At 40.7% G+C, this 27,448-nt stretch overlaps 2 protein-coding genes across 3 annotated transcripts in view; both read right to left on the bottom strand.

Annotated features, from left to right (window-relative positions):
• Positions 1–16,703, bottom strand: part of Fam171b (family with sequence similarity 171 member B) — a 56,365-nt gene extending 39,662 nt beyond the window's left edge. The window contains exon 1 of the mRNA XM_021192830.2: positions 16,344–16,703. Within this exon, the coding sequence (XP_021048489.1) occupies positions 16,344–16,572 (229 nt within the window). The 5' untranslated portion in view covers positions 16,573–16,703. The remainder of the gene's footprint in view (positions 1–16,343) is intronic.
• Positions 16,704–22,304: 5,601 nt separating this feature from the next.
• Itgav (integrin subunit alpha V) overlaps positions 22,305–27,448 on the bottom strand; it is an 82,701-nt gene continuing 77,557 nt past the window's right edge. For both annotated transcript variants that reach the window (XM_021193077.2, XM_029536005.1), the window contains exons 28-30: positions 27,334–27,441; positions 26,191–26,313; positions 22,305–25,951 (exon numbers count right to left, since the gene is read on the bottom strand). In XM_021193077.2, the coding sequence (XP_021048736.1) occupies positions 25,856–25,951; positions 26,191–26,313; positions 27,334–27,441 (327 nt within the window). In that variant the 3' untranslated portion in view covers positions 22,305–25,855. The remainder of the gene's footprint in view (positions 25,952–26,190; positions 26,314–27,333; positions 27,442–27,448) is intronic.

Genomic DNA, 27,448 nt, shown 5'->3' with positions numbered 1-27,448 from the left:
ATCAGCCTTAAATTTTACAGAACACAGTGCTCTTGATGTAATCAATATAGGAATCAATCAGCTGCCTCCATTAGGATGCTAATGCCCCTCTCTGTTGTGAGCACTGCCTGCATTACTAGAGAGAAACATAATTTACTACTCCTTTGAGGTTAAGTATTGGAGGGGGAAAAAATTCATTTGCTTTCCAGCAGAATTCCCTTCTAAAGACAGTGCTTCAAGACACACATTTTCGTGGACTACTACTACTGCAACAATCCCAAATCCAGAGAGACAAAGGCAGGCTGTAGAACACTGTGGGGTTTTTTTTGTTTTTGTTTTTGTTTTTGTTTTTGTTTTTGTTTTATTTAAAACACGGTCTCTTTCAGTAAGTTTTCTAAAGGGCCAGGGGATCTTTAATTGGCTTATTTGTATGCTGAGAATACCATTAGCTGAAGCTAAGATTTCCTGAACAGAAAAAAAAGAAAAAAAAAAGAAAGGAAAAGAAAAGAAAAGAAAAAAAGGCAGAAGCTACTATTGTTTGATACAGTCCTTTCTTGCAAGCCAATTTATCCTCTCAGCAAAACAAAAGGAACCAGTGGAATACTGAAAACCAGGCTCATGGGCGAATTCCTCACTAATTTTTTTGCTTTTCAATATAGTTTCCTTGCTTGCTTTAGCTCATGTTTCAAAGACAATGCTGTTTCTAATTTTTTTTTTAAAGAAAAACAGAAATAATTCCATTCTGTAAAATACTTTGTAACATACATGCACTTTTAGAATGGAAAAATAAAACCACAAAAAAAAAATCTAGTATCACATAAGACACTTCCTTTTCAGTTCATTCAACTTTTGCTAACAGAATGTTATAGAATAAAAATCGGTAAGATAAAACAATCATATTTCTACAATATTTAATTTCCTAAAAGGCATCCTTAGTATGTATATATAATGGCAAGCATGAGGGTTTGTTCCTACAGTGCCAGGCTGCGGGGGAGGGGCACTGCCATGCACTCATGGTTAGCCTGTACGGGCTACAGCATGAACTCTCTTCAAACAAACAAACAAACACCAGTCTCAGTAATTCTTGGATGAGTGTCCACTGAGTCCTAGGTGCATATCACCACTACTACAATTCTGCCAATAGCTGTCATTATCCATATCTCTGGCTCTTTACTTAATTCACCTTAAAAACGTAAGACATCATAAGAATTGGATTCCCTGTGCCTACCTATGTCCTAGCACCAACACGCATGTTTCAAGCACCAAATCACATATGCCTGAACGATTTCTCAGCCAGCTCCATCAAACACAGAAGCTTGTGCAAGTGTGCAGAGCCTGGGTGAGGTTGGTGCTGACATTAGCGGAGCCCAGCCTCACCATACCCCAAGTGGAGAGAGATCTCATCTCTTCCTGTGCTCAAAGTTCTTAAAAGCTCACATCTGCCCCTTTCATTCCTACCCCACCTTAAAGCCCTACATTGTTGAAGAGTTAGTTACTGTTCTATAAAGTATTCAAAAAACAGCATAACTTTGTTACGCCTGTATGACACAAAGTATAAACCTGGCATTTGGTGATTATTTAGGACAAATTAGTATACTAGTTTTCGGTGTATATTTAGAAATGTGTCTTATGAGTTTGAGACTCTTGAGCAGTATTTTAAGAAGAGTTGGGGGGGGGGGGGAATGCGAAGGTTTTTGTTTAGAAGACTTCTAAGGACATCTAAATTAATCTTGTAGGGCGAGGAAAGGTGGAGGCGAGAAAAGGAAGAAGCAGGAAGGAGGGTGCATGAGGTCACAGCCTGGACCAAAAGGCGACAAAGTAAGTGTTAATAGGATTTTTTTACAAAGAAGAAGCAAAAAGAAACAAAAATGTAGAACAGGGAAAGAACCTTCCTCAAGAAGGGCTCTTGGTTTGGGAATGGCACTTGGAGCTACTTCCATCAGTGAAACTGACAGTCCTCAGTCTCAAGGCTTATCACAGGGCCAGTGAACTCCGCATCCCCCAGTTCACCATAATGCCATCAGCATTTGCCCCGACCTTGTAAATCTGAAATAAACCCTATTAATTAAAAAGCACTTTGGAGCCATTGGTGTGCTTCTCGTATAGCAGAAGACCAAGGAGATACAGTCCAGAGCCTCACACTAACGAGCAGACAGACAATTACCAATAAATCCCACTCAGCGTATTTCTCAGTCACTTAACATTGGACATTGTGAGATATAAAATCAGTGAATAAATATATTTACTATCTAAAGAAACTCACAAGCTTTAGAGAAGGAAAAAATGGAACCCTGGGAAGGGAGACTAATTTAAACAACGTATCATCAGATACAGACTCATCCAGTAGAGTCTCTGAGTAATTTTTTTGAGTTAATTGTGAGTCAGCAAATGAAATGAAGGCAGGATGATGGGCCTCTACTGGAATCAGGAATGAGAAAGAAGCAGGATAAGGCTGAAGGGAAAAGAACATCAACAGCTTTTAAATCTGCCTGGCATAAAGACCATGTGGAAAATAATATAGAAATAGTTATGACTTTTTAGCCAACAGCTATACCAATCCAGGCGAGATTTGCTGATGGGAATTCATCCCCATGAGGAATCCAATCAGGTGATTTACAAAAGAAACCCGCAAGGATGGAAGTCATCCAACCAGACCTTAATTGACACGAAATATGACCTTCCTCCTTTCTGCTCACAGAATACCTGACAGCAGGTAAGGACCAAGGCTGACATCACCAACTTCATCACGGACATGGAAGGAGGGGGAAGAAAAGAACAGTGCAGATGTGTATACATCCACCATGAAAGTTATACACAGGGCAGGGGGAAATCACCTGAGACTTGTGAAATGGTGACCAAACAAGAAAACAAGCAGGAAGCAAGGCAGAGAGTAATAAAACCAGAATACTGCCTTAAAGTATACTAAAGAAGACTGCCTATTCCTGGCTTACCATACTGGGTGGGCATGAGGGTATAAATGTGCTATGGATATAATGTGACAAGCAAGCAGAATCTTAAGAATCCGCCACACACCCAACCTGTATGACTCACCTGTAAGAGTCATCTGTTGTGTTTTTTTTTTCTTCACTGACTTTTATATTCGTCTTTCTTTTGCAAAGTTTGTAATAAAGGTCGTGTTTCAAAACTTACCCACTGAAAAGTTAACTGGATACTGACAGAAGCTAATTATTTTCAGAATGCAAACTCAGATGTGTACAATTTTCAAATGGCCCAGCAGAGCAGGGCTAGCCAGTGTGTGTGTGTGTGTGTGTGTGTGTGTGTGTGTGTGTGTGTGTAAAGATAGTCGGTAAGAGATAAGTAAATATGGTGACATTTTAACATATGCTCTATCTCTATCGTGCTATAGTGTATGTGAATATCCACCACGTTGTTTCAATGTTTCCTCATATTTACAAGTATTTATTATAAACAATTATTGGCAGGGCAAGTAAGGAGCTGATGGGAACTAACATAGTAGCAATACCGTGAAATTTCATCCTTAGATTAGAAATTATACTCTTTATGAAAGAAGCCAGGAAGATGCATGGCACAAAGTTGTTTGAATTACAAGACAGAGACATAGGGAGACCCAATATATATGATATGTATATATACCCGATATATACAGATGGAGCAGCTGAGCAAATAAACACACACACACACACACACACACACACACACACACACACACACTGGCTAGCCCTGCTCTGCTGGGCCATTTGAAAATTGTACACATCTGAGTTTGCATTCTGAAAATAATTAGCTTCTGTCAGTATCCAGTTAACTTTTCAGTGGGTAAGTTTTGAAACACGACCTTTATTACAAACTTTGCAAAAGAAAGACCACTGTGACTGAGAACCCCAGACTCCATGATGACTTCTGGTTCTGGGTAAGATGATTGATGGAACGATAGAAATAGAGGTCTTACAGGGTTAGGACGATGTTTTTTCACTGTGCCAATTAATAACTGAATCACAGCTATAAATAACAGTTCTCCCTGTCACTGAGGTGATGTGGAATAACCTTCCCCTTGGCTCCTGAAAGCCCAAAAGGACAACATACTATAGGTGTGCCCTGAGAATCCTGGGCCCCAGCCTGAGAGAGAACAGCCATAAGCTGCCCATATGTTTCTCCAGGAAGCCACCTGCCTCATGTCTCAGCTCCCCCAGCCTGGAACATTTACAGAACGTAATGGATTTTTTTCAAAACGTAGAAACTGCTTTATCAGGGAGCCTTAAGTGCTAAAAGAAAAACTATACAACCTTTTTCTTCCCTTCTAAACTGTGAGGCTCATAATAACAGAGCTCATGTCATGTTTGAGCACCCAGACCCCAGGTACTCTTAAATGAATAATTGGATAAAATTATACATATCATCAATGTGTACACCTTACAGTCAGTTTGAAATCTTTTATTCAGCACTAGAAATTTCCAGCTCTGTGGCCTCTTGTGTGAACATATCTGAAGCCTAACCTGAAACCAAACAAACTTCATGAATAAAATTCCTCAGGCTTTGTGGGTCTTAAGAGATGTCTCATTCAGCAGAAAGAGGCATCACTATGCAGAAAACAGTACTTTACATAAATTTGCATTCAATAATAAGCAATGAGGTCTGGGGCTGCTGACAGAGAAAGAAGGCAAGCGGAGTGTTTTTATGAGGGTCAGCAGGCTGGTGCATGGCACAGAGAGACAAGAGAGGGAGGAATTAACAGACATCAAGACACTATCTGATTCTGTTAGGTTATGCAGAGGACCAATGCTAAGAATACAACCTGTGATCAAAGCTATCATGCTCTGAAGCTTTTAACAGCAGAGAAAGATGTCTGCCATATGTTAGTGTGTTGGCTAGTTTCATGTCAACTTGACAGAAGCTGGAGTCATTTTGGAAAGGGGAAACGTCAATTTTCTCATTTGAGCTTCACCCTGCTTCTAGCCCATCCTCTCTGCTTCCTGGTTTGAAGAAACATGAACAGGCTATGCTGCATGCAAGGTCACCAGGAACTGGGGACCAGAACAAGCTCTTCCATCCTTACAGTGTTTCTGTTATGGATTTTGTCACAGCCACGAGACAGGTATCACGCATGGTATTTGGCAAACAGTAGCAACTCAGTAACTTTGTTTCAAAATAAAACCATTTAGGCCTGGGCATGCTCAGTGTAGAGTACACTAAGGCTCTGGGTTTGATCTTGAATACCAGTTTAGATCTTGGGTTTGGAGGCTGGACTGGTTGGTTGGTTGGTTGGTTGGGATTTTTTCTGTTTGTTTTTGGGACCTCATGTAGCCCAGGCTATCCTCAAATTCATCTTCCTCCTGCCCCTACTTCCCAAATGCTGTAATTACAGACACGGGCCTCCAAGCCAGCTTTCACATGGTATTTGTCTGTTTGCCTGCTTGTTTAAGGAGTCTGAGGGAGATATTGATTGTGCATGCTGTGGTGGGAAACCTAAGCTCCAGTCTTAGACATAATGAAGCAGAAATACCTGTTGTATTGCCACATGCAGAGCTCAGGGAATCTTAGCATAGAAGGACTTAAGGACATTTAAGCATTTATAGACATCATATATAGCATTTAAGGACACTGCAGTAGATGAAGTTACCTCATGAGAGAAAAACTGAGAGCCAAAAAAAAAAAAAGTAAATAAAGTAGAAAATACAGATTTTTGTTAATGAATATAAACATACTTAATAAGCACATATTACGAGCTGGGCATGGTGGCGCACGCCTTTGATCCCAGCACTTGGGAGGCAGAGGCAGGCGGATTTCAGCGTTCGAGGCCAGCCTGGTCTACAGAGTGAGTTCCAGGACAGCCAGGGCTATACAGAGAAACCGTGTCTCAAAAAACCAAAAAAAAAAAAAAAGCACATATTACAATACCCAACTGCCTTTCACGGTAATATTAATATGTAAATGCAGTTTTTCCATTTAATCATTAAATAGCAAATTGATGAAGAGTTACAGATTTTCAGCATTTCTGCTAAGAAGTGCTGATGGGAGAAGAAAGGGGAGAAACTGAGCCCAGACATTTTCCTCTGCCGTTGTCAAACCTGCCTCTGAGCCACCAGATGCATGCTGGACCCGCACAGTCCCTGCACTCCTTATGTGCAGGAATCACTGGGAGCGAAATGGCCACAAGCTCCAGGATTTTTCAGGGACACCTCCATCCTTGTGACCTTTGTGTCTGCTCCCCACATTCTCTGAAGCTGTAGTTAGACGGGGTCTCAACACACCATTGTTGATCTTCGCATTTCCCTATTTGGACTTTCAGTAACTTCTACAAGATAAATACAGTCCTCAGAACAGAGGCAGCCATCACAACGCCTCCGCTCCTCACAGCATTAGCTTTTCCAAATCCATTAGTTATTCCTGAAAGCTGAAAAGGCGTGAATGTAAAAAGTAAGAAAAATATGCTCCGCTGAATTTAGTTCCAAAGCCTGGTGCACTGCTTGCAGCAAAAAGCGCTGGTTAAATCACAGATTTAAATCTTTGTGCCCTGACCTGCAAATTGTTTAAAGACCAAAGCTTAATAAGTTTAAGTATTAAGTTTCATAGAAGCCTTCTATGGGAATGTCTAATGGCTAGGACTAGCCCTGATTTGCTCACACTGTTGGAAGCTGAGACTCGGGTCTGTCAGGACCTGAAGACCAGAGCCATCACCACAGCCTACATTAAGGTCATTCGGTCAGTCTCAGTGACTGTCCTTCTGTCACTAGCCAAGTGACAGAGTGTAAGGGGCCTCTAACAGCTTACTGCAGAGCACAGTCTATACATAAACCAATTCAAAGTCTTATGATTTATCACAAGGGCAATATATATTGGCAGCCATTGTTTAAACAGAATTGAAAAAACAACTCTGAAAGAACTGGTCACGGGGCTATGTCTTAAGAAATTGATGTTTTTAAGCCTTCTGGAGGGATTGCTTATATTTCTATCAAGCATTCACATTGGACCCAATACTTCTGCAAAATTAATAGAAAAATTCACACGTTGAGAAAGCATAAAATATCATTTGAGTCTGAATGATGCCTTTGTTGTATTCCAAGTGAAATGTTTCCATTTGGAAATGTTTAACCAGGGCAGGTTTCCTTTCTTTTTTTCTTTTCATTATTATTAATCATTCTATTCATTTACATTTCAGATGCTATCCCCCTTCCAGGTTTCCCCTCTACAAACCTCTCATCCCATCCCTCCTCCCCTGCTTCTCTGAGGGTGCTCCTCCACCCACTCACCCACTCCCACCTCACCCCCTATACTGGGGCATCAAGCCTTCACAGGACCAAGGGCCTCCCCTCCCACTGATGCCAGATGGGGTGGTTCCTAACCTTTGGAGTACTAGGAATTTCCTTGAAATTCTCTTAGGCACTGAACACCAGTCAGCTGATGCTCCTGCTTAAGGTTCTCGAGAGCCCCCCAAACACTTTACTGGCTCCCTAGAACCAATGCAGGATAAAGCGCACAGAGGCAAAACAAACCAAAACAGAGAGTGAGTTGAGGTGACAATGCCTATAAGAGGGCCGTGGAATCCTTCGCATACACAAGAAGAAAGGATTCATCATGGAGGGTACTTTTCCACTTGGGGCCACTTTAAATCACTAGGCGGTCACAGAGCATCGAATGACCTCTCTGTGACTTCCCGATGTTCTCTTCCCTCACTGGACAAGTTTCTTGAGTCGCAAGACCCTCTTCCCTACGTGAGACGCTATAGTACAGAAACAATTTAAAAACCCACTTTCTTTTGATTCGTAAACTTGAACCAAATGTTAATGAATGTTTTAAATAACAGTAAAAACTCACTCTCTCATATTTGCTAAGAATTAAATTAGATTATCACTAATTATTTTTACTGTCTTATTGGCTATGGTACACACCAGGTGATACAATTTCTTTGAAGGACCCGTCTCAGTTCATATTAGTCACTTTTCAAACATCTCCAGAAAAATCTCTTAAGACATTTCCATCCTAGTCCCAGGGGCCCTGATTCCCAGAACACTTTTAAGACCCAGACCCAGACCCAGATACAAGCTACAGGAGAAATGTCTCAGACATTTTAGTTATTTTAAAGTTGTTATGTTGCTTCACTTAAACTAAATTTAAAGAGATTATTTATTTCATACATTACTGTAGTTTTCCCACATATAATTATAACAAAAGTGGGACTCCAATTAATACAAAGAAACACTGAGCCAGACATACTAGTTTATCCCTATAATCCCAGCTACACGGGAGGCTAAAACAGGAAGGTTGCAAGTTCAGGGTCGGCCACCACAACTTAGGGGTAACCTATCTCTAACTAAACTAAATAAAGACTCGTGTAGTTGACACACTTGCCTGGAATGCTCCAGCCTTTGGAACATGAAGTGAAAGAAGGAAGGAATTGAAAGGGAGGGAGGAGGAGGAGAAGGAAAAGTTATATAAACCGTAGCTTTTCTACTAAACTTCCAGAATCCAACAGCATAAATATATTATAAAATATAATTTGGGGCCGGGTATAGTAGTACATGGCTTTAATCCCAACTCTGAGGAGCTGAAGAAGGTGACTCTCAGAGAATGTGAGACCATCCAGATCTACATAGTGAGTTCCAGGCTAGACAGCACTACGTAGTGAGACCCTGTCTGAAAACAAACAAAAAAACAGAAGACCAAGCAAGGTGACAAGGCCTTTAATTCTAACACTTAGGAGGTAAAGGCCAGCCTGCTCTACAGAGTCAGTCTCAGGACAGCCAGGGTTACACCGAGAAACCATGTCTCAACAAACAAACTAACTAATTAATTAATTTTAAAAATTTAAAAAGCAGAGGATAAAATATAATTTGTGTAGTACTTAATTTAGGGAGCAAAGTTGTCTTTAAATGTATATATAACCTTGGAAACACACATTCCTCTAAATAAAAATAAGTAAACATATTTTTACTTCAGGGACACATATTTAATTAGTCATATTTTCATTTCACAACAGTGCTTTAGAATGCATTAGCCCATATACAGTTTCTTTACTTATTTAAGTTGCTGACTATGCTTGCTATTTTTGATGCTATTTCTTCCTTTACGTGGTCTCTGTCTATTTCACGTTTACAGTCAATAGGTACTACCCATTTAGTGACCCTGCCAACACTGCCTTGATCACCCAGACATTTACAAACCAATCCTATTAGTGCAAATATGACAGAAACTGAGTGTGTGTTCATGATTTTGAAGAAATATAACCCATCTAACCATACTGAGCCACATTCGGATAATTTAATTTGGACTGTTTCCCAAGAAACAAGGGAGCAGGCAGAAGTAGCATGTGTCACAACATCCAGCGCATCTGCACTCTCTGGTCAGCTTCAGAGTACAATCAGCACAGTAGGGAAAATAAATTTTCTAGCATATCTAATTAATAATCTATTAGAGCTTGTTATGTAATAGTCTATTATATCTAATTATATAATAATCTATTATATCTAATTAATAATCAGAGGTCTATTTAGCCCTCTGATTTGTTGCTGTCACATCCCTAATTACAAAACAAAAGGACCAAGAAGCATAGGAACAGACCTTTCTGTTGGAATAGTGCGGTAAAAGGCAGAAGCGTGGACAACTTCACCCTTCACCTAGAGCAGGTACCTCAGATACAAGCCAGGCCTTCAGACCCTGAGCCCTGAGATGAAGCCTATAGGCTCTATATAGGCTACATGGCTAGAGGCTCCCAGCTGGCCAAGTGATCTCTAGCTTTCTGATCCACAGACAGGAATGATAATTAGCTTGACCCAGTAAGCACTCTAAATTTCAGCAGAACAAATGAATTTAAGATGTGTCTATTAAGCCAAGGGTAGTGGCGCATGCCCATAATCCCATCACTCGAGAGACTGAAGCAGAAAAATCATAAATCCAAAGCCAGCCTGAGCTATATAAAGAGATATAGTTTTTTAAAAGGAAAAATTAAATAAATATATGGTTTGCAAACAACATTTTTTACTAAAATTTCTAAATTTAATTGAATTTTTAAATTCAATTTTCTAAAATTGAAGTACAATAGACCTTGCTACTGACAAGATTTTATTTAAATTTTAAATGATCTCCTCAAGGTCTGTAAAACCCAGAAATTTACTGTGGGGAGTGGTGGCCGGAATGTTAAAAAGAAACTGAAATGCCATTTTTAAATGAAGTTAATTTCAGATCCGTGTAAAATGTAAAACCTTAACATAAAGAATGGCTTCATGGACTCAAGATGCTGAGAGACAGGCATCACACATTACTGAGGCCGGAGGCCGGCTTTGCTTCATTAGGTACTGCGGTGAGTTTGACATACTGGAAAGGACAGAAAGTGACTGCCACTTCTCAACCCCTGCTCTCCATGAAAGAGCATTGGGAACCCCTCACCCATTTTATGCCCAAGTGAATGTGCTTATGTTCTCAAGCACCATCAAGCAGATTTAAGAATGCAGCCTAATAAAAATATGGGCAGCCATAAAAAGCATTTAACGTGCACAGAGATCTATTGCCTTGGACATCTAGATGATATGGTCACTAAAGGCCAGTTCAAAAGGCATCCCGAAATAGAATCTTTTATTTTGATTTGGGCTTTTTTTGTTTTGTTTTGTTTTGTTGTTTTTGTTTTTCGTTGTTTTTGTTTTGTTTTGTTTTTGAAACAAGGTCTCCCTGTGTAGCCCTTTGTAGACCAGGCTGTCCTCAAACTCACAGAGATCCTTCTGTCTCAGCTTCCAGAATGCTGGGATTAAAAGCATGCATTACCACCATCCAGCCCCAAATAGAAACTGTTCGCCTAGCTTATGTTTCTCCCAAACACTTAAATGCGGGGGCTTTCATAGTTTTAGCATCTTCTAGGTAAGTGTTCCCAAACACGTGTACTATTATAGTAGATTGTAGACGTAGATGAGATGTATTGTAGATTGTAGATGAGAGACACTGTGCTCATTGTCTAGCTAAGGCAATTTGAACAGAGGAAAACTAACAGGTACACTAGGCCAAGCAAGTGAACAATAGTACTGTGGCTGACCCAGCAAGACAGAACACTGAAAGAGGGTCAAGTTCAATATTTGTACTCTTGAGGGAAGAGTTTTGTCTCAGGAAAAAAAAAAAAATTGGTGATGAGTCATATTAAAGAGCATGGCAAAACTAACTGCCCTCAAACTCAACACTGTGGCATTTGTTTCTCAACCTGCAATCAGCAGCCACTAAACGTCCCCTTTGGTTATTAAAATCCTGGAAGGAAATCAGAATCACCCATCTGGGACTGTGGCCTTTGCAGCGTGAGTACTTCTGAATGAAACCATCTCTGGTCTTACTCTTCCTGCTGGTGTTTCAGATCCCTCGATTACAAGGAAACAGACATGTGTTTACAGATGGGAGATATAAGTAGGAAAGAAAATGATGACTACTAGAGATCAAAGAAAGGCACGAGTTCCAGGACAGCTAGGGTAACGCAGAGAAACCTTATCTGGAAAAACCAAGAAGAAAGAAAGAAAGAAAGAAAGAAAGAAAGAAAGAAAGAAAGAAAGAAAGAAAGAAAGAAAGAAAGAAAGAAAGAAAGAAAGAAAGAGAGAAAGAGGGGGAGAGGGGGGAGTGAGGGAGGGGGAGTGAGAGAGGGAGGGGGGAGGGAAGGAGGGAGAGAGAGAGACAGAGAGACACAGAGAGAGAGGCACGAGGGGACAAAGCAGATCAGATGTAGCAGATGCGAAGAAAGCTACAATGGTGTATTATATGTTGGAATCTTGCTAAGAGTACATTTTTAGTGACTACAAAGGTGAAGATGGACATGTTCCCTTGCTTGGCTAGAGTTAACTATCTCATTATGTGTATCAGAATATCAGAGTACTTTAGGTAGGTACTGGTCATTATTCATACAAAAGTAATTTCAAGTCAAGTTAAAGGAAAAGTGTGAGTAATTCGGTAATTTAACAGTCACTAGATTACATGAGATAGACCTCAGCCACACAGAATACTGGATAATATCCAAATATTAAAGTATACCATTGGACCCAGCCATTCCAGTCCTACGCGTTTAGGAAAGATACATTAAAAATCATATTCATCCAAAGACTTAAGGATGTAGCAGCGTCAGTCACCAGAGACATCCTAAATAATCATAACTAATGAAGCAATAAGCCAAACTCTCAATTCTCAAAATGGAATACTACTCATCACTGAAGAGAAGTAAACTACTAATGTACTAGAAAGTTAATAAAATCAATAAAGATATATTTTAAGCCGGGCGGTGGTGGCGCACGCCTTTAATCCCAGCACTCGGGAGGCAGAGGCAGGCGGATTTCTGAGTTCGAGGCCAGCCTGGTCTACAAAGTGAGTTCCAGGACAGCCAGGGCTATACAGAGAAACCCTGTCTCGAAAAACCAAAAAAAAAAAAAAAAAAAGATATTTTAAAGCTAAAGGAGCTCAATACAAAAGATGAAGTGATAGGGTGATCTGTACTTGAAGTTCTGTAAAATGAATACTTAATTGAGAATGAAAACAATCAAAACAGCACAGAACTCTTGACGCAGAACAGGGTAACTTAGAAAGGAGACGATGGAAAACTTCCCACCATGATACAGACATCACATGTCTACTGGTTAGATGCAAAGAGCTATCTATCAAAAGAGTGTGGCGAAGTGGACATTTACATATGTGTACCTGTCCCTGCAAAAAAGAACTGAAAAGGAAGATCTGTGTATTAGTCATGGTTAGATGTGTGGGGGAAGCAATATTGGCAGAATTTTGAAATTAAGTGACTGGTACAATCTATCATGCTGTCATAGAGATAGAGATAGAGATAGAGAGAGAGAGAGATTATTTTTCAAAAAGTATATATCACCAAAATATATGATTAAAAATTTTCAGACCATAAAACTTATGCTTTCCAGCACTCTGTGTGCAAGGACGTTTGTGAAGAGGCAGAGCCCCGCCTCCGTGCTTCTCATGGGGAATTTAATACCGCTCATTATTTTCTCCACTCCCCTTGCCTCCAGCTCCACGTGTCTTCTACCTAATGGGCCATCAGAGTGAATATGATATGGCTGTTTCAGCTGCCACCACCTCCCAAATTAATTCTTTGCTAGTCCCTCACATAGCTATTTCTAGCAAACACTGGGCACAGATGGGGAAATCAGAACTTCTGCATATGCTCGAGGGAACGAAGGGACATGGCAGATCCCAAACTTGGTCTTTCTTTTCTTATCACTCTCTGAAGACGATATTCCATAAGATAATGAGAAGTAGAGCCATACTTTTTAAAAGCCTGATATTTTGAAGTAATGCATTCCTTTTACTTTTTTAACCTTCCTTATTTCTCAACAACACAGGGAGATTTTCAGAAGAGTGAAGTTCAGAGAATAACAACAAAGGCTGATGGTCAATGTCTTTGCTAAGACATCACTCAGTGGGTTTTAGTTATCTAAATTTTGCCTGAGGAAAAAAAATTCAGTTTTCACCTTTCATGTCCAAGGTGTGGTACCTGCCACACAGAGGCAGAGGGTAAATCAGGCTCAGTCACAACTATTTAAAGGTGTAACACATTAATACCAACCTAGGTCACAAGAGGATTATAAGTATACTTAGGATAGGAATCTTGTTGACAAATCCTTGGAATTGCCTCAATTTCAGTATCAATTAGCTTTGTAAGGACAGCCTAGAGCAAACACTGAAACTAGCTAACATTAAAGATCTAAGATTACACATTTTATCGTCTGTACTTACAAATCTTCTCATATAACATTTATTTTTACACAAATTCCAACAAAGAACTTTACAAGATGTTAACTCTTTAGCAAACACTTGGGAAATGAGTGTTCCCTGATGCAAGGTGATCATCCACCTCTGCACTCACTCATCCAATAAACAGATGAGTGTCTAGACATGCCAAATGCTCTTCTAGGTGACAGAAGGACAGCAGTGACCACAACAAAGTTTATGCTCTAGTAGGCTTACTGAGGAGGGCCTGTGGCATGGCTCAGCAGAGGAAGGGATTGTCACCAAGCCTGATGACCTGAGCTCAGTTCCCAGGGACCATGTGTTTGGAGAACCAGCTCCTGCAAGTTGTCCCCTCACCTCCTCATAACACGAGTTCTGTGTCACCTACACCGGCACGCCCATACATATGTTCACAAAAACAAACACATAAATAAATAAGTTCTTTTAAAAGACATGAGCTGAGGATAGCTGGTGAGAGGTGGGGGGGTGGGGATAAACCAGGGCATCAGAGGCTGCACATCCCTAGCCACTTAAGCTTCAGAACTCCTACAGAGAAAGCAGGAAGTGCAAAAGTCTGGCACCTGAACCCATTGCAAATGAAAGAAGCTTTTGGACTTTGTGGTTTCCATGAAGAGAGCCATCAAGGCAAGAGCTGCAGGAGATAGAAACCAGAGGGGCCAGGGATTTTATAAAAATGTCTATCTGGGAAAGAAACAAAGGTTGAAGTAAGACCAGCTCACTCTGGAGATCACAAAATGCGTGCCTTCCCCTGTGCACTTTGGTGAGTTCAGGGGGCATCTTAACTTCATCGGTGTATGGGCTGCATCACTGTTTGACACGCCATCCCAATAGCTGGCCACAATCTACTCAGTTGTTCTGGTGTGCCTCCGGGCGGGGGTTTAGAGTGTTTGAGAAAGACACAACAGTCAAGCTGCTCCTCAGACCTTAGTGTGAACTGCTGGACAGCAAATCCTTTACCTAAATCAAGCAGGGATGGACGGTTTCCCAAGTAAGTATCCTTTTCCAAACATCCCTCACAAATACAGCGAAGACATGGTTTCGCTTTCATTCTAAATACAAAAGTTTCAAATTATTGCAATTATTCATAATGCCCATGAGGACACAATGCCATGGTAATCAAACCCATTTCGCTCCTGTAAGACAAAAATATCAGAAACCATGAAACTGACCCACACTCTCTCATTACACTGATCATGCAAGAAGTCACTCTTGTTATGAAAACACAATCTCCAGCTTTAACATAAGCCTCATGCACTCCACAGCACTAACGCTTTCGGGTACTAAAAAATCCAGCAAGAACCAAAGAACTGCGTACCTTTCCATTTTAACCACCTTTGAGTGCTATTAATCGGTTTAAGGGGGGGTGTCAGAAATGCATGCCTTCCCCTGTGCACTTTGGTGATTTCATCCCATGCTCAAAGCACTCCAAGAAATTAAATCATCCGGGCTGTGTCATGAATCACAGCTGGCATGCCTCCGAACTGCTCTCCGATGATGAGCAAGCAAGACAATCTAAGTCGCCGATTCCACTCTACAGAATTTCATTTTTAGCATCTTCTATAATGTTACTAGGCAGATTTTAAAACAAAAATATCAGTGTTATAACACTCACTCATCTGGGGTTTGTGAAACCTCAGCCCCACTACCCAGAAAATTGGTGGGGGGTTGTTGTTGTTGTTGTTGTTGTTGCTGTTGTGTTTTGTTTTGTTTTAAATCCCCCTTTTTTTTTCCCCAAAGCCCAGACAGAATTTACAATGTAGACGGTAACTAAGTGGGTTGTAGGCTGGGTAAAAGCTATTTAAACGGTTAACCCACCTCTCTGCTCCCCGGAGAGCTTTACCTGAGGGAGGGGGAAACAGAAAATAGAGAACTGTGATGGTCATATATACTACACCCGCATCTCATCAGCCCTACCGAATGAGTCAAGAGATGGCTCATTTAAGTTCCACTACAAGGAGATTCCCCTCAGGGGGAGGGGCTGGTTATGCTACCCAAGCATCACCTGTCTACCACATCCCTTCAACTACAAACTCCTGTTTCTTTTTTTTTTTTTTTCTTTCATCTTATTGTAGCAAACGCATTTTTTTCCCCCTGTTTTTGCAAGCCGCCTTGGATCTTTCCTGGGGTAAGAAGAAAAATATAAAGAAATAGAGATCCCTCCCCCTAACCCCCCCCCCACTTCCCCGGTTCTAAATTTAAATACAGCAGGCAGGGAGAAACAGTGCAAAAGCTGTGTGGGTGTACATGGCAAGACGGTTTGCTCAGTATCTAGGAGAGGATAGAGAATGCTAAAGGGATTTGAGAGCGTGTGTGTGTGTGTGTGTGTGTGTGTGTGTGTGTGTGTGTGTGTGTGTAGAAAGAAGAGGGAAAATAAGATTAGTAGAATAGTGGAAACAGGCACCCATCTTGACCATCCTTACCGTCCACCCCCACCCCACCCCCAGCCCCCGACCATTCTGAAGCCCACTGCAGTGCTCTGCGGGGAAGATTTCCCAACCGAGCAAAGAGCCAAAGGCCGAACGGGCAACCTGGGAAGACGTGGAGGGAAGGGAGTGAGACCAGCAAAGATAGACTAAGCGGAGACGAGGAAGGAGCTAAGAATCTCGGGAAGCCAGATCGCTGGTACAGAAGTAAAGCAGGGCTGGGCTATCGAGACGTACCTGGAGCCACCAAAGTAGAGGATGCCCCAGGCACCTCCGGCCTCTCCTCCTCTGCCTCCTCCCGCTGCTTTTGCTCTTGCAGCTGCTGCTGCTGCTGCTGCTGGATGAGGCTGAGGTCAGAGCGGCTGAGTTCCGCTCTAGCGGCCGCGGGGACCAGCCGCGCCTTCAGCAGCACCGCGGCCAGGCCGAGGAGCAGGGCGCAGGGGACGCGCCGGCAGAGCCTCGCCATGGCGAAGAGCCAGGGAGCCACGGAGGCATATTGCGGGGCTGCGGGAGGCGGCGGGCGCCAGGGCTGCGGAACCCGGCCGCGCCCGCTCGCTCGCTCCCCCTCGCGCTGTCTGCGGTGCACAGCCTCGGCAGGAGGAGGGGGAGCGGGCCGGCAGGAGGATGGCGAGCCCGCGTTCGCATCCTCGCGCACGTGACCGCAGGGAGGGGCGAGTGGAGGACTGGGCCCTGTGGCTACCCGGCAAGAGCTCTGCAAGGTGATGCTGGTGCCCAGGAGTTTAGACAGGCAGAGATTAACAGGAAAGAGTTTCAGGCCCTTAATCTTCACCGAGGCAGCAGGAAAATGTACAGAGTGGAATAAAATGCCTTCCACTTGACACCGAGGTAGAAAAAGGTGGCACAATAATTTCCTTGTAAAGCAATCAGACAACCTTGGTTCAAAAGTCAGGTTTCTTTAAGGGAATACTCTCTGTTGTCCCTTGGCCCACTTACAAGATAATCTGATATTCTCCAGACTTTCCTTTTTCTGCTTGAATGAGGATTTCTTTCTTCATCATAAATTATTCCTAATTACATCTTTTCTATTTGTAACCTATACTTTTCATGTGTTTGGAGTTTTTTATTTGTTTTGTTTTATAATGTCTTGCTAGATATGGTGACTCACACCTTTAATTTTATCACTGAGGAGGTAGAGGCAGGAAAGTATTAGTAAGTTTGAGGCCAACTTGTTCTACATAGGGAGTTCTAGGACAGCCAGAGCTATAGAGAAAGACCCTGTGTCAAAACAAACAAACAATCAAACAAATAAAAGTCTTACTTAACAAATACTGAACTAGGGGTTCTCTGTGCGTTTTAATCAGGGGCTTAGAATAAGTAAAATAGAATCCCTTCGTTCCAAATACTACCTGTTAGGGCAAGGCAATAAATATATAAGCAAAATAAAGTCCACAGTGGTGGTTGCGACTGAAGAAGCAGTACAGGTATTTAGAGAGCTTACTCAGAGTTGGACGAAATTAAGTAAGGTCTGTGAAAGACACTGGGGAAGGTAGTCTGTACAAAATAAAAATTCACACAGAAATAGTAGTTACCAGGTCGTCAAAAAAAAAAAAACTGAACGTGTGTGTGTGTGTGTGTGTGTATGAGAGAGAGAGAGAGAGAGAGAGAGAGAGAGAGAGAGAGAGAGAGAGAGAGAAGCACAATGTATTGGGAAAGTTTAAGTTGGGAAAGCAGTTGCCAGAGGGCTTATCCTTTTCTACAGTGAAATGGGTGCAGACTATTAAACTGTTTAAAAATAACTAGCAGACACTTGTGCTTACTGTGTAGGGCGCTGTTCCAGCATCTCACAGGTGGCAGCTCCAGCAACCTTGGATGCTATATAAGCAAGCAGAAATCTACACTAAAGACCATTCTGGAGGTTGGTTGGGAGAGAGATACCTACCAACCATGCTTTTTTTTTTTTTTTTTTTTTTTTCTTTTGTGAGGATCACTTTGCTATCAGCATGAAAGACAGGTTGGAGACGGGGAGGCAGGGAAAAGAGATGGACACATTTGAGACATTTGTGATAAAACAAAATCAAATAACAAAAAATGGGAAGTGCCAAAATGCATGATGCTAAAAACAAGAGGAAAGACTGGAGAACTTGGTATTTAAGGTTGGAGTCAGCAGAGATAGATGGTCGATGGGAGTTGATGGGGACAGGGTAGGCTATGTCTGATTGGAAGTCTCAGCTGCCAGATTGAAATCTTAGGTGGCTTATGACATTATCAAGATCAGCTGTCGGAACTGATTAAAGGACAGAGCTACACTGAAGGGCCCCAGTTTTAACAAACTGGAGTGTTTTGTATTTGGAGTGCCTGAGGGAAGTTCTACACATAACCTGTCTCATCTGGTTGGACAGCACTCTTCACCCTTTTAAAGCTGGCAGAACATTTGAGCTGCCTTTTTTTTTTTTCCTCCTTGCCCTTCCCATTCTTAAGGTTGTCCCTCCCAGTGTTTCCATCTTGATGGAGACAACAGGCTGGTTGCTCAGTAGTGGAGAGTGACTGTGGTCAAGAATATAAAAATGTTCATATAAAGTAAAATAACAGGTATTTACAAACATTCTATCCCTGTGTTCTCAGAGCTGCTCTGGACAGTAGCTCTTGGCTGGACAGTGGTAGCACAGGCCTTTAATCCCAATGGGAGGCAGGGGCAAGGGGATCTCTGTGAATTCCAGGGCAACCTGGTCTACAGAGTGAGTTACAGGAGTGCCAGGGCTACATAGTGAAACCCTGTCTGGAAACAAACAAACAAACAAACCAGTATCTGAAGTGTATCTTAAACAGTGGCTTTATCCTAAAGTAAGTAAATGCATATTCCTTTACCAGACTTTTACTGTAGGGCCAAGACTTCTAGTCTCTAACCACAAAAACCAAATTATAATGTACCCCCATGTTTTATAGCTTGTTACCACTGAGTCCTGTTAACTGAAGCTGAATATGTGACTTGGACCTGGGTCTTTTTCAATAAACAGTCTCTGATTTGCAAGAACCTTCTTTGGATAAAAAAAAAAAAAAAAAAGCTTATGAGAAAGTAGATCTAGGACAACGGTATTTAAAATGACAATAATGTCAGCAATGTCCTGGTAAAAGTTATAAATGCTCCATTTTAGCAAATATTTTAGTATCCGATCATTTCTAAAAAGTCATGACCTGGCCGGGCGTGGTGGCGCACGCCTTTAATCCCAGCACTCGGGAGGCAGAGGCAGGCGGATTTCTGAGCTTGAGGCCAGCCTGGTCTACAAAGTGAGTTCCAGGACAGCCAGGGCTACACAGAGAAACCCTGTCTCAAAAAAAAAAAAAGAAAAGAAAGAAAGAAAAAAAGTCATGACCTGCGTGTGTTACTTTCCTGACACTTGAGTTCTGTGACTATTAGGACAGGAAACCCAAAACTGTACACACTAATGTGGTTTCAATGTGTTGCATTGAACAATAAATGCATCCAGTTTTCTGTTTCCATGTCCTCAAACATCAGTGAGGAGACTGATATACTACAGTACCACTCTTGAAGCATCTTCCTAAAAAATTTGTTTAGGATTCTTGTCTATGTGGAGCTTTCTTGCCTGAAGTTCGTGGGGTCAGCAATGTTGCAGATTCTGTAGCACATGCCTTCTTTACCAGATAAGGGTCTTGGCATTGATCACCAACCTCAGAGTAGGGCATTTGAAATATAGGAACTGTATGGATTTGGGTATTAGGAATGTTTTATTCCACTGGAATTAGAGATACATCATAAAGAGGTAAGTGTTGAGGGATGCTTTTGTGCACTGTATTCCTATGCTATTTTCTGGGTTCAGTCTGGACTTGGCATTGTCACTACTATGAAACATAAGGACACAGATGAAGGAAGCCAGGGTAAGACCAGGATGGCAGGTAATGGGACACATGGCTGGAAAGTATGTAAAAATAATTATAAAAGACACACAATCCAGGTATTTTATTAATATGCTACGATCCTAGATTGGGCAGGTGTTGGGCTATTCTAACTTACATCCCAGCCATATGTCCCTTGTTACTCATGGTTTCTCCTGATCATCTCCTGGTCCATCTCCTCTCACGGTGGCAGCCTCATCTCTTCATGTTCTTTCTTCTTCTCCTCTCTTCTTGCAACCCCCAGCCAGGTAACCGAAAACCCATCTACCACCCAATCACAGGCCTTCTACTGACCAATTAACTTGGGGATCAAGGTTATATAGCATCACTTGGTGTACTAGAGTATCTCCTCTAAGGAAGCAACCAGATCCTGGGGGCCAGTATTTAGTATTTGAATACATAGCAGCACCAGACCAACTCCAAACAATATAGGCTGGGAAACAGGTCAGGCCAGCATAGTTGGGTTAAGATAGATCATAATCTTCCTAGCTTAGTGCCTGAAGCTTTTTGTAACTATAACAGGTCTTTCGTGTCATTGTTCAGAGCAAGGGCCTTGTAGGAAAGCCATACTTTTACATTTGGTATCCAATGTGTTAGGCACAGAATCCAAACATGACAGATCCAAGCTTAGAGCTGGAGTAAGGTCCGACACAGGAGCCAGATCAAAAAGCCAGGCACAAAACCCACCAATTTGGGTGTGGGAAAACTGCCTCTCCCCTGTGAGCCTGAGGGCTGGGGTGAACAGAGCAGAAGGTCTGAACTGGGCAACAAAAGCCAGGAAAAAAGAAAAAGAAAAAAAGAAAGAAAGAAAAACACAGAAGAAATCCAAGCACAGACAAACTTCTGATCAGGTTAAAATTTTCTGATTACATGCTGAAGAAAGAGACTAGGTATCAAAAATATATACATAGGCAGACATAAATAGATTGAAATTAATAAAAAAGAGAAATAAGTAAAATTAGAAAGAATAAGACATGTAAGGATGAAACAGAAACAGAAGATGAAAAGACCGACTTAACCGAAATTGGCTCATACATTTACAGGCAAATGCATATTATTTAAAGCAACCTGATGAAGTAAAAATTGTAAAGTTCAATGCAATAAAAATTGAAGATCACTGGCTTACAAATGAAGATTCTTATCTTTCTAGCAAATTTTTATTTACCCTAAGAACTTTTATTTTCTTGGTAAATTTCAGTGTACAAAGCAATGGGTTGCACAATGATGTTTCTTAAGTGTATCGAGTACTATGAATATACCCTATGCTAGCCTCTCCTCACCCTCCCTTCCCGCTATTTGCCTTTTTTCCCCTTGAACATTCATGTCGCTTTCTGCATGTGTAGTATGGTCAACAGATGAGAGAAACCATGCTGATTCTGATTTTACTCAAATTTGATAACCTCATCCATTTCCTGCAAATAATAGCATTTTTATTGCAGAATAAAGTCCTACTATAAATACATATTTCACTTATCCACCCATCTGTCAATGAACTCCTAGACCAATCCCCTAGCTTGGCTATTGGGAACAGTATTGAATAGTACCACAATAAACATGGATGATCAACTGTATTCAGTGTGCTTAGCCTTCCAGGGCTGCTAGAGCTGGGGCATATGATAGTTCTATTTTTCCATTATTGTGGGCCCTCCAGACTGATTTCCATAGGAGCTACCTTGGTTTGCATTCTCTCCATCTCCGATGAGGAGTTCCTGTTCCACACAGACCACCCAGCACTTGTTTGTTTGCTTCTTGAACAATTGCCCCTCGGCCTAGGTTAAACCCAAATCTCAATGTAGTTTTGATTTACATTTCCTGGGGGTTAAAAGTGAACATTTTTTTCATGTATTTACGGGCCATCTAGGTTTCATCTTTTCAGAAATGCCCGAGTCTTTTATTTGCTCATTGAAGTGACTGGATGGTTTAGCTTTGTGGAGTTTCGTTCTCCGAGTTCTTTACAGTGTCTAGATATGAGTAGTCTGCAGACTGAGACTCTCACCTGGTCTAGAGTTAGCCTCTCTTCTCTGCTGTTGCCCTTGATGTGCAGATGCCTTTCAATTTCATGTAATCTCACTGGCTGATCCATGCGATGATTTCAAGTCACTGAAATGCTAAGAATGCACCTCCTTCCGAAGAATGTGGCTTCACACCGGGCTCCCTTTGCTCTTTGTGTGTTGGTTACCTTCCTTTAGATAACTAGTACCCTTAAATTTATTTAACTTGTAGGGAACTGTGTCACCTCCCTGAAGTCACTGTTTGATGCATTATCGCTGGTTCCCGTAGTTAAGAAACATGAGCTCGTAGGAGAGGATAGAACCCACACACGAAGCTGGCACCATACGTTCAAGTTTATTGTACAGTCACAAGTTACACAGTGGAAACAAAGCAGAACATGGTACCTGCTTTTACTAACTCAAAACAAGTTAGCAAATGACAGATTTCAGGAGANACTCATTTTATGTCTCACCCAATGTGGGTGATCACGAGAGAAGCCAAAGAAAATTATCTTCCAGGTTACTTAGGGAGCAAAAGAATTTGATACGCACAGCTTCCAAGTTACCTTAATATACTGAAAGTGTTTTAAAACTGGTAAGGAATAGTTCATGTTCCACCTAAAATAAAATACAGATTTGATGGTTTAGACGTAAAAACAAACAAAACAAAAACAAAAAAAGCAAAAAAACAAAAAATTTCACCTATATATCTACAACTACAGCAGAGTTGTTCTTTTCTGCTAACAAAAAAATACTAATAAATTTCAGATTAAGCTTACTAAATAGTGACTTATATTTAAGTTTCGTTACATTGTTATATTGCACTTGAGAACAATGACAACAGAATTCAAAGATTCAGTACCTCACAGGAAGTCCATGCCATATCAGAAATTATAATGAATGCCAGTGTATACTGCAGATGGCATAGCCACAGGTTCATGGTTCAAATAAAAGGACCAAGTCCAAAGAAACCTTTTACGAATTACTAGACATCAAGCAACTATATTTGCCTTTTTAGGTCCCATAATACATTTCTGTCTTTTCCCCTTACTCATCAAATTAAATGTACAAGCCACCCATGAGTAAGAACAAGGTGACACTGAGATGGCAATGGCCACACACAGATACTCCAGAACAACTTACTTTCCTTCTCCTTGAGGCTCTCCGCAGAATTCTCTCACATGGGGACAGACGCCACCTTAGCCTTCTATTGCCCTACAAGAACCAGCTGCTCTACCAATATATACTTTGCCACCGAATTCCCCCTCAGGGTTAGACTCACTGCAGAAACTCTCACCGTTCTCGTAAGGCAGCGGCAAACTCTTGTCTGCCCTCAGTGATTTTCCTCATTATACAAATAATGTCGTATTCATGAGGATTTATTATTAATAAGTAATTTTGTAATACAGGTAGATTTAAGACAATATTTTGACTGTTTCACCTTCCATAGTCATTCAGAACATAATCATAATTATGATGATAATTAAACAAAAGGGGGGAAAGTAACTCTCACACATACATTTTAAAGTATCAACTCAAAATAAATATCTCCATAAGAAACCAGCATCCGTGTTAATATTCCTCACATGTGTCAAGTGTCCCTGGATCAATCAATTTCTTTAATTAACCTAGGTTATGAAAATTTTATAGTTGGAAATAAATTTTAATTATTGGTAAATTACAAATATGAATCTAAAATAATCTCTTGCTATTTTGTTGACAACATGCCTATGCTGTTATGGGATAAAGAGAATCTCAACATTTTTTTCAGAGCGTTAACTCTCAAATTACAGCTCCTAAGTTTTCAGAGATACAAGTTTATATTTTTTAAAAGAAAATCCATACTATTGTTGAAAACTACACATCATGTTAATTTCCAATTACAAATATCTTTCAATCTCTAACAGAAAGTTATTCCTTGGCATAGGAGCCATAATAGGAACAACTGTAAAAATCAATATTGACCCTATTGCCAAAGAATGAATTTCATTGATTTTCAGGAATGGCAGCTATTATGTTGAAAGACAAAGAAGGTAAAAGTTTGTATAGGCCAACTTAGTGACTGTGTGGTACTCCTAAGTGGCTAAGAGACACCTGTCCCTAAGACAAAAGTGTTTCTTAAAAGAATTTAAATTTATTGGTTTAAAAAAATAATTATTGCATATATGACTATGATCTTTCAAGCCAAAACTCATTAATTTAAATTTTTATTAAAACTAAATATAGGGTCCTGTCTATATTCTAATTTGTACAACTCACATAAATGTGCTTCATGTTATGAAAATATATTCTCCAAATTAGCTCATCCATATGCACGTGGAATTAGCATAAGATATGGTGAGACAAACTTCAATTACTTTTAAAATGTAGAAAAATATTCAATTATTTAAGAGAAATATTTTTCATTGCTTAATGAGGACAGCATTTTAAAAAGCTATTAAAATTCTCAACTTCCAATGCATAACATGATGTAACTGTACAAAAATAGCTATAATTGATAGTTATCCCAGGGCCTTGAGGAACTGTGAATAAATCACCACCACTTAAGACTGTACCGTGCTTCCTCTGCTGCCTCTATTAAAGTCCCAGAAAAGTAATTTAAATTTAAAAATGTAAGACAGCTTTAGAAGGTTTCAGGAATAAGAACTGCTTACAAAAACACCTTTGTAGCATTCATTCTGACAACGGAGGCAGGTTTTGTATATCGCCTTGCTTAACCTGAGGTTCTACCATGCTATTGCTAGAAACAATCCCATGAGTCAGTCACCTTTGGAATGTGGGTCCCAGGCATTTCTTGTGGGGTAAGGGCAGGAGATCCAGGCTCCTATAGGTTATGGAGACAGTCTTGAGCCATTCTCAGTTTTGGAAGTAGGAGGAAAATATGAGGACAGGAGGAAAATAAATTACTAACAATTAAAAGCTCTGATCCAATTAAAGAACATCTTTTTGATGAGAGACCCACAGAAAGTCTCTCGAGCTTTTCTACGTTGCAGGCAGCCAAACAAAGGAAATAGATGTACTTCAGAAATGACTTCCAACTCCAACGGCCTCAGTTATCAGCAGCAGCAGCAGCAGCTGAGACCACACTATTACTTAACTGGTATTTTTAATTATAAAATTTTCTGCAGGAAACAACGTAAAAGATTTGATGTAGAATTTAAATTACAAAAGTTAAAATACAATAAGACACAATGCAGACTACACATAAATAAAAACCTAATTTTCATATAAAAATACTGTACCACTGTTAATACAGGAAACTACTGGTTTTCCTCCCAGTGTAGAGGATTAAACCCAGGGAGTTGCGAGTGCTTCGAAGTAAGCTTGAGTTCCAGGAAAGAATTTTGATGGTATTGTGTTATTTCAAAGTTCTACTGTGTAAATGATATTAAAATCTAAGTTTGTGCAATTGCAAAGTGTTCAGTAGCTTATGAACTCAACTGTAGTGTAATGTGTACCTGTTCTAAGTACCTGTGCAAACTTACTGATGCTAAGGTCTAAATCTGAACTGCTTTAAAATCCTAATTGCCCTAACGTAACATCGAAGAGAGAAACCCCACAGTAAATTAGGAACAGTAACTGAAGAGGTACTATGCTATATAACGTGCTGTCTGTCTTATGTACACTGAACAAAGATAATCACTTGAAATTCCATCACTTGAATCCCTAAGAACACACGTTAGTGTAGGTGAAGTAAATGTAATCCGAACTTGTTTATAAAGAGAAGTGGACAAATATCCATTTCAATTTTGTGGATAAACTGAGGCTGCTGGGTGCCCTCAGGAATACAGTCCTGGGATTTTGCTCTTCACAGGAGATGTTTAAGACTACCACCAAGGTGGTCAATTTGGAGCGAACAGAAGTGGCACAGCTTAAGAAGCACAGTTAGGTTTCAGAGTTTCCTTCGCCATTCTCATGAGGCTGAAGCTGTTCTCTTTCTTGCTCTTCTTGAGGTGGTCGGACACGTTTGAAAAAGCCCATCTGCCAGTTAAAGAAAAAGCATAGATCTCTTTAAGTAACAGAACGCTGAAAATACGACCGACTCTTACTATCACCTCGAAAATTCAAATGGCATTTTTGTTTAGTATCCCATCCTGACATAAGCCCTGCTCACCAGGCAGCAGCACTGTGGATCCTCTTCTCCTTTTCTCTACTCCCTTCATCCTGTCCCTTCTTCCCTTATTCTGTCCCCCCTACCCCCTTCAACGCCCATTACTTACCCTGTACATTACAAACACCAACACAGCCAGTAACAGCAGCCCTGCGAGAACTGCCAAGATGATCACCCACACAGGCACAGGCATGGGCGCCGGCTGAATGCCCCAGGTGATGTTCGTGGTGACCTGTTGGTGAAAACACACTGAGTCTTAAATACCTCATTGGCCAAGTCAGTGAGTACTCGACTTTCTTTTAATAATTAATTTAGTGGTAGTCACACCATGTTCTTTTTCTCATACAATCATTTAGTGAGTGCACGTTAAGCATCCATAGCACGTTCACGTACGCACACACAAAAGCGCACACATAAGATTCAACAATAGTTCTAGCTGCATTTGTAGCAGAAGATGACCTAATCGGCCATCAGTGGGAATAGAGGCTCCTTGGTCTTCCAAACTCCATATGACCTAGCACAAGGCAAGGCCTGGGCCAAGTAGTGGGAGTGGGTGGGTAGGGGAACAGAGGTGGGGGGAGGGGTATGGGAATCTTTCGGGATAGCATTTGAAATGTAAAAAAAAAAAAAAAAAAAAAAAAAAAAAAAAAAAAAAAAAAAAAAAAAAAAAAAAAAAAAAAAGATTCAACAATAGGTTGACATCGGATTTAAATTGAAATGACTAGTAAATTACCCAATACAGATCATGACAGCTGATACTATTTTCAATACTTAGATATCTTCAAAATATGTTTACTTAGTGTAGTTAGTTTCCAACCTTATAACCGTGGGGAGAAAGTAACCCCAAAATATTCCCTGACAAATTTGGCATACAGTTAAAAAACCCTGTTACACAGCACCAAGTGCTAAAGAAAAAGGGCCAGCTCTATTAATTCTAGGACAGTGAAGTAAAGGAACACCATGGGACAAGAGCCTGGCTCAGTGAGATGACTCGTCAGCTAAAGGCCCTGGTCACCACACTTCAGGTCCCAGAATCAGTTCTGGAAAACTGTCCTCTGACCTCCACACTGTGATACGTGCCCCTCCTCAGCAACAACAAATGTAATTTAAAAAAAGAAAGAGAATGCTTTCGATTCTAAAATATATAATCCTCTCCAATAACTTATATTTTCACTTGTTATAGTTAAACTTCCATTAAAATAACTAAGGTGTTTGCATTGCATGGATCCGCTCTCTGAAGCCGGTGACTTACTAGTGTAGAGTTGAAGAGATCCTCAATCGGAAGGTTCTTGTAAGGGAATTCTATGATATTAAAGGAAGCAGAAGACTTCAGGGAATAGGAATGGTTCTGGTTCTCCTTCTGCACA

This window comes from Mus pahari, chromosome 3, assembly GCF_900095145.1.
Source record: "Mus pahari chromosome 3, PAHARI_EIJ_v1.1, whole genome shotgun sequence".
NCBI lineage: Eukaryota > Metazoa > Chordata > Mammalia > Rodentia > Muridae > Mus > Mus pahari.
Note: the sequence above shows the minus strand (reverse complement) of the source record. Positions and strands in the feature narration are given on the sequence as shown.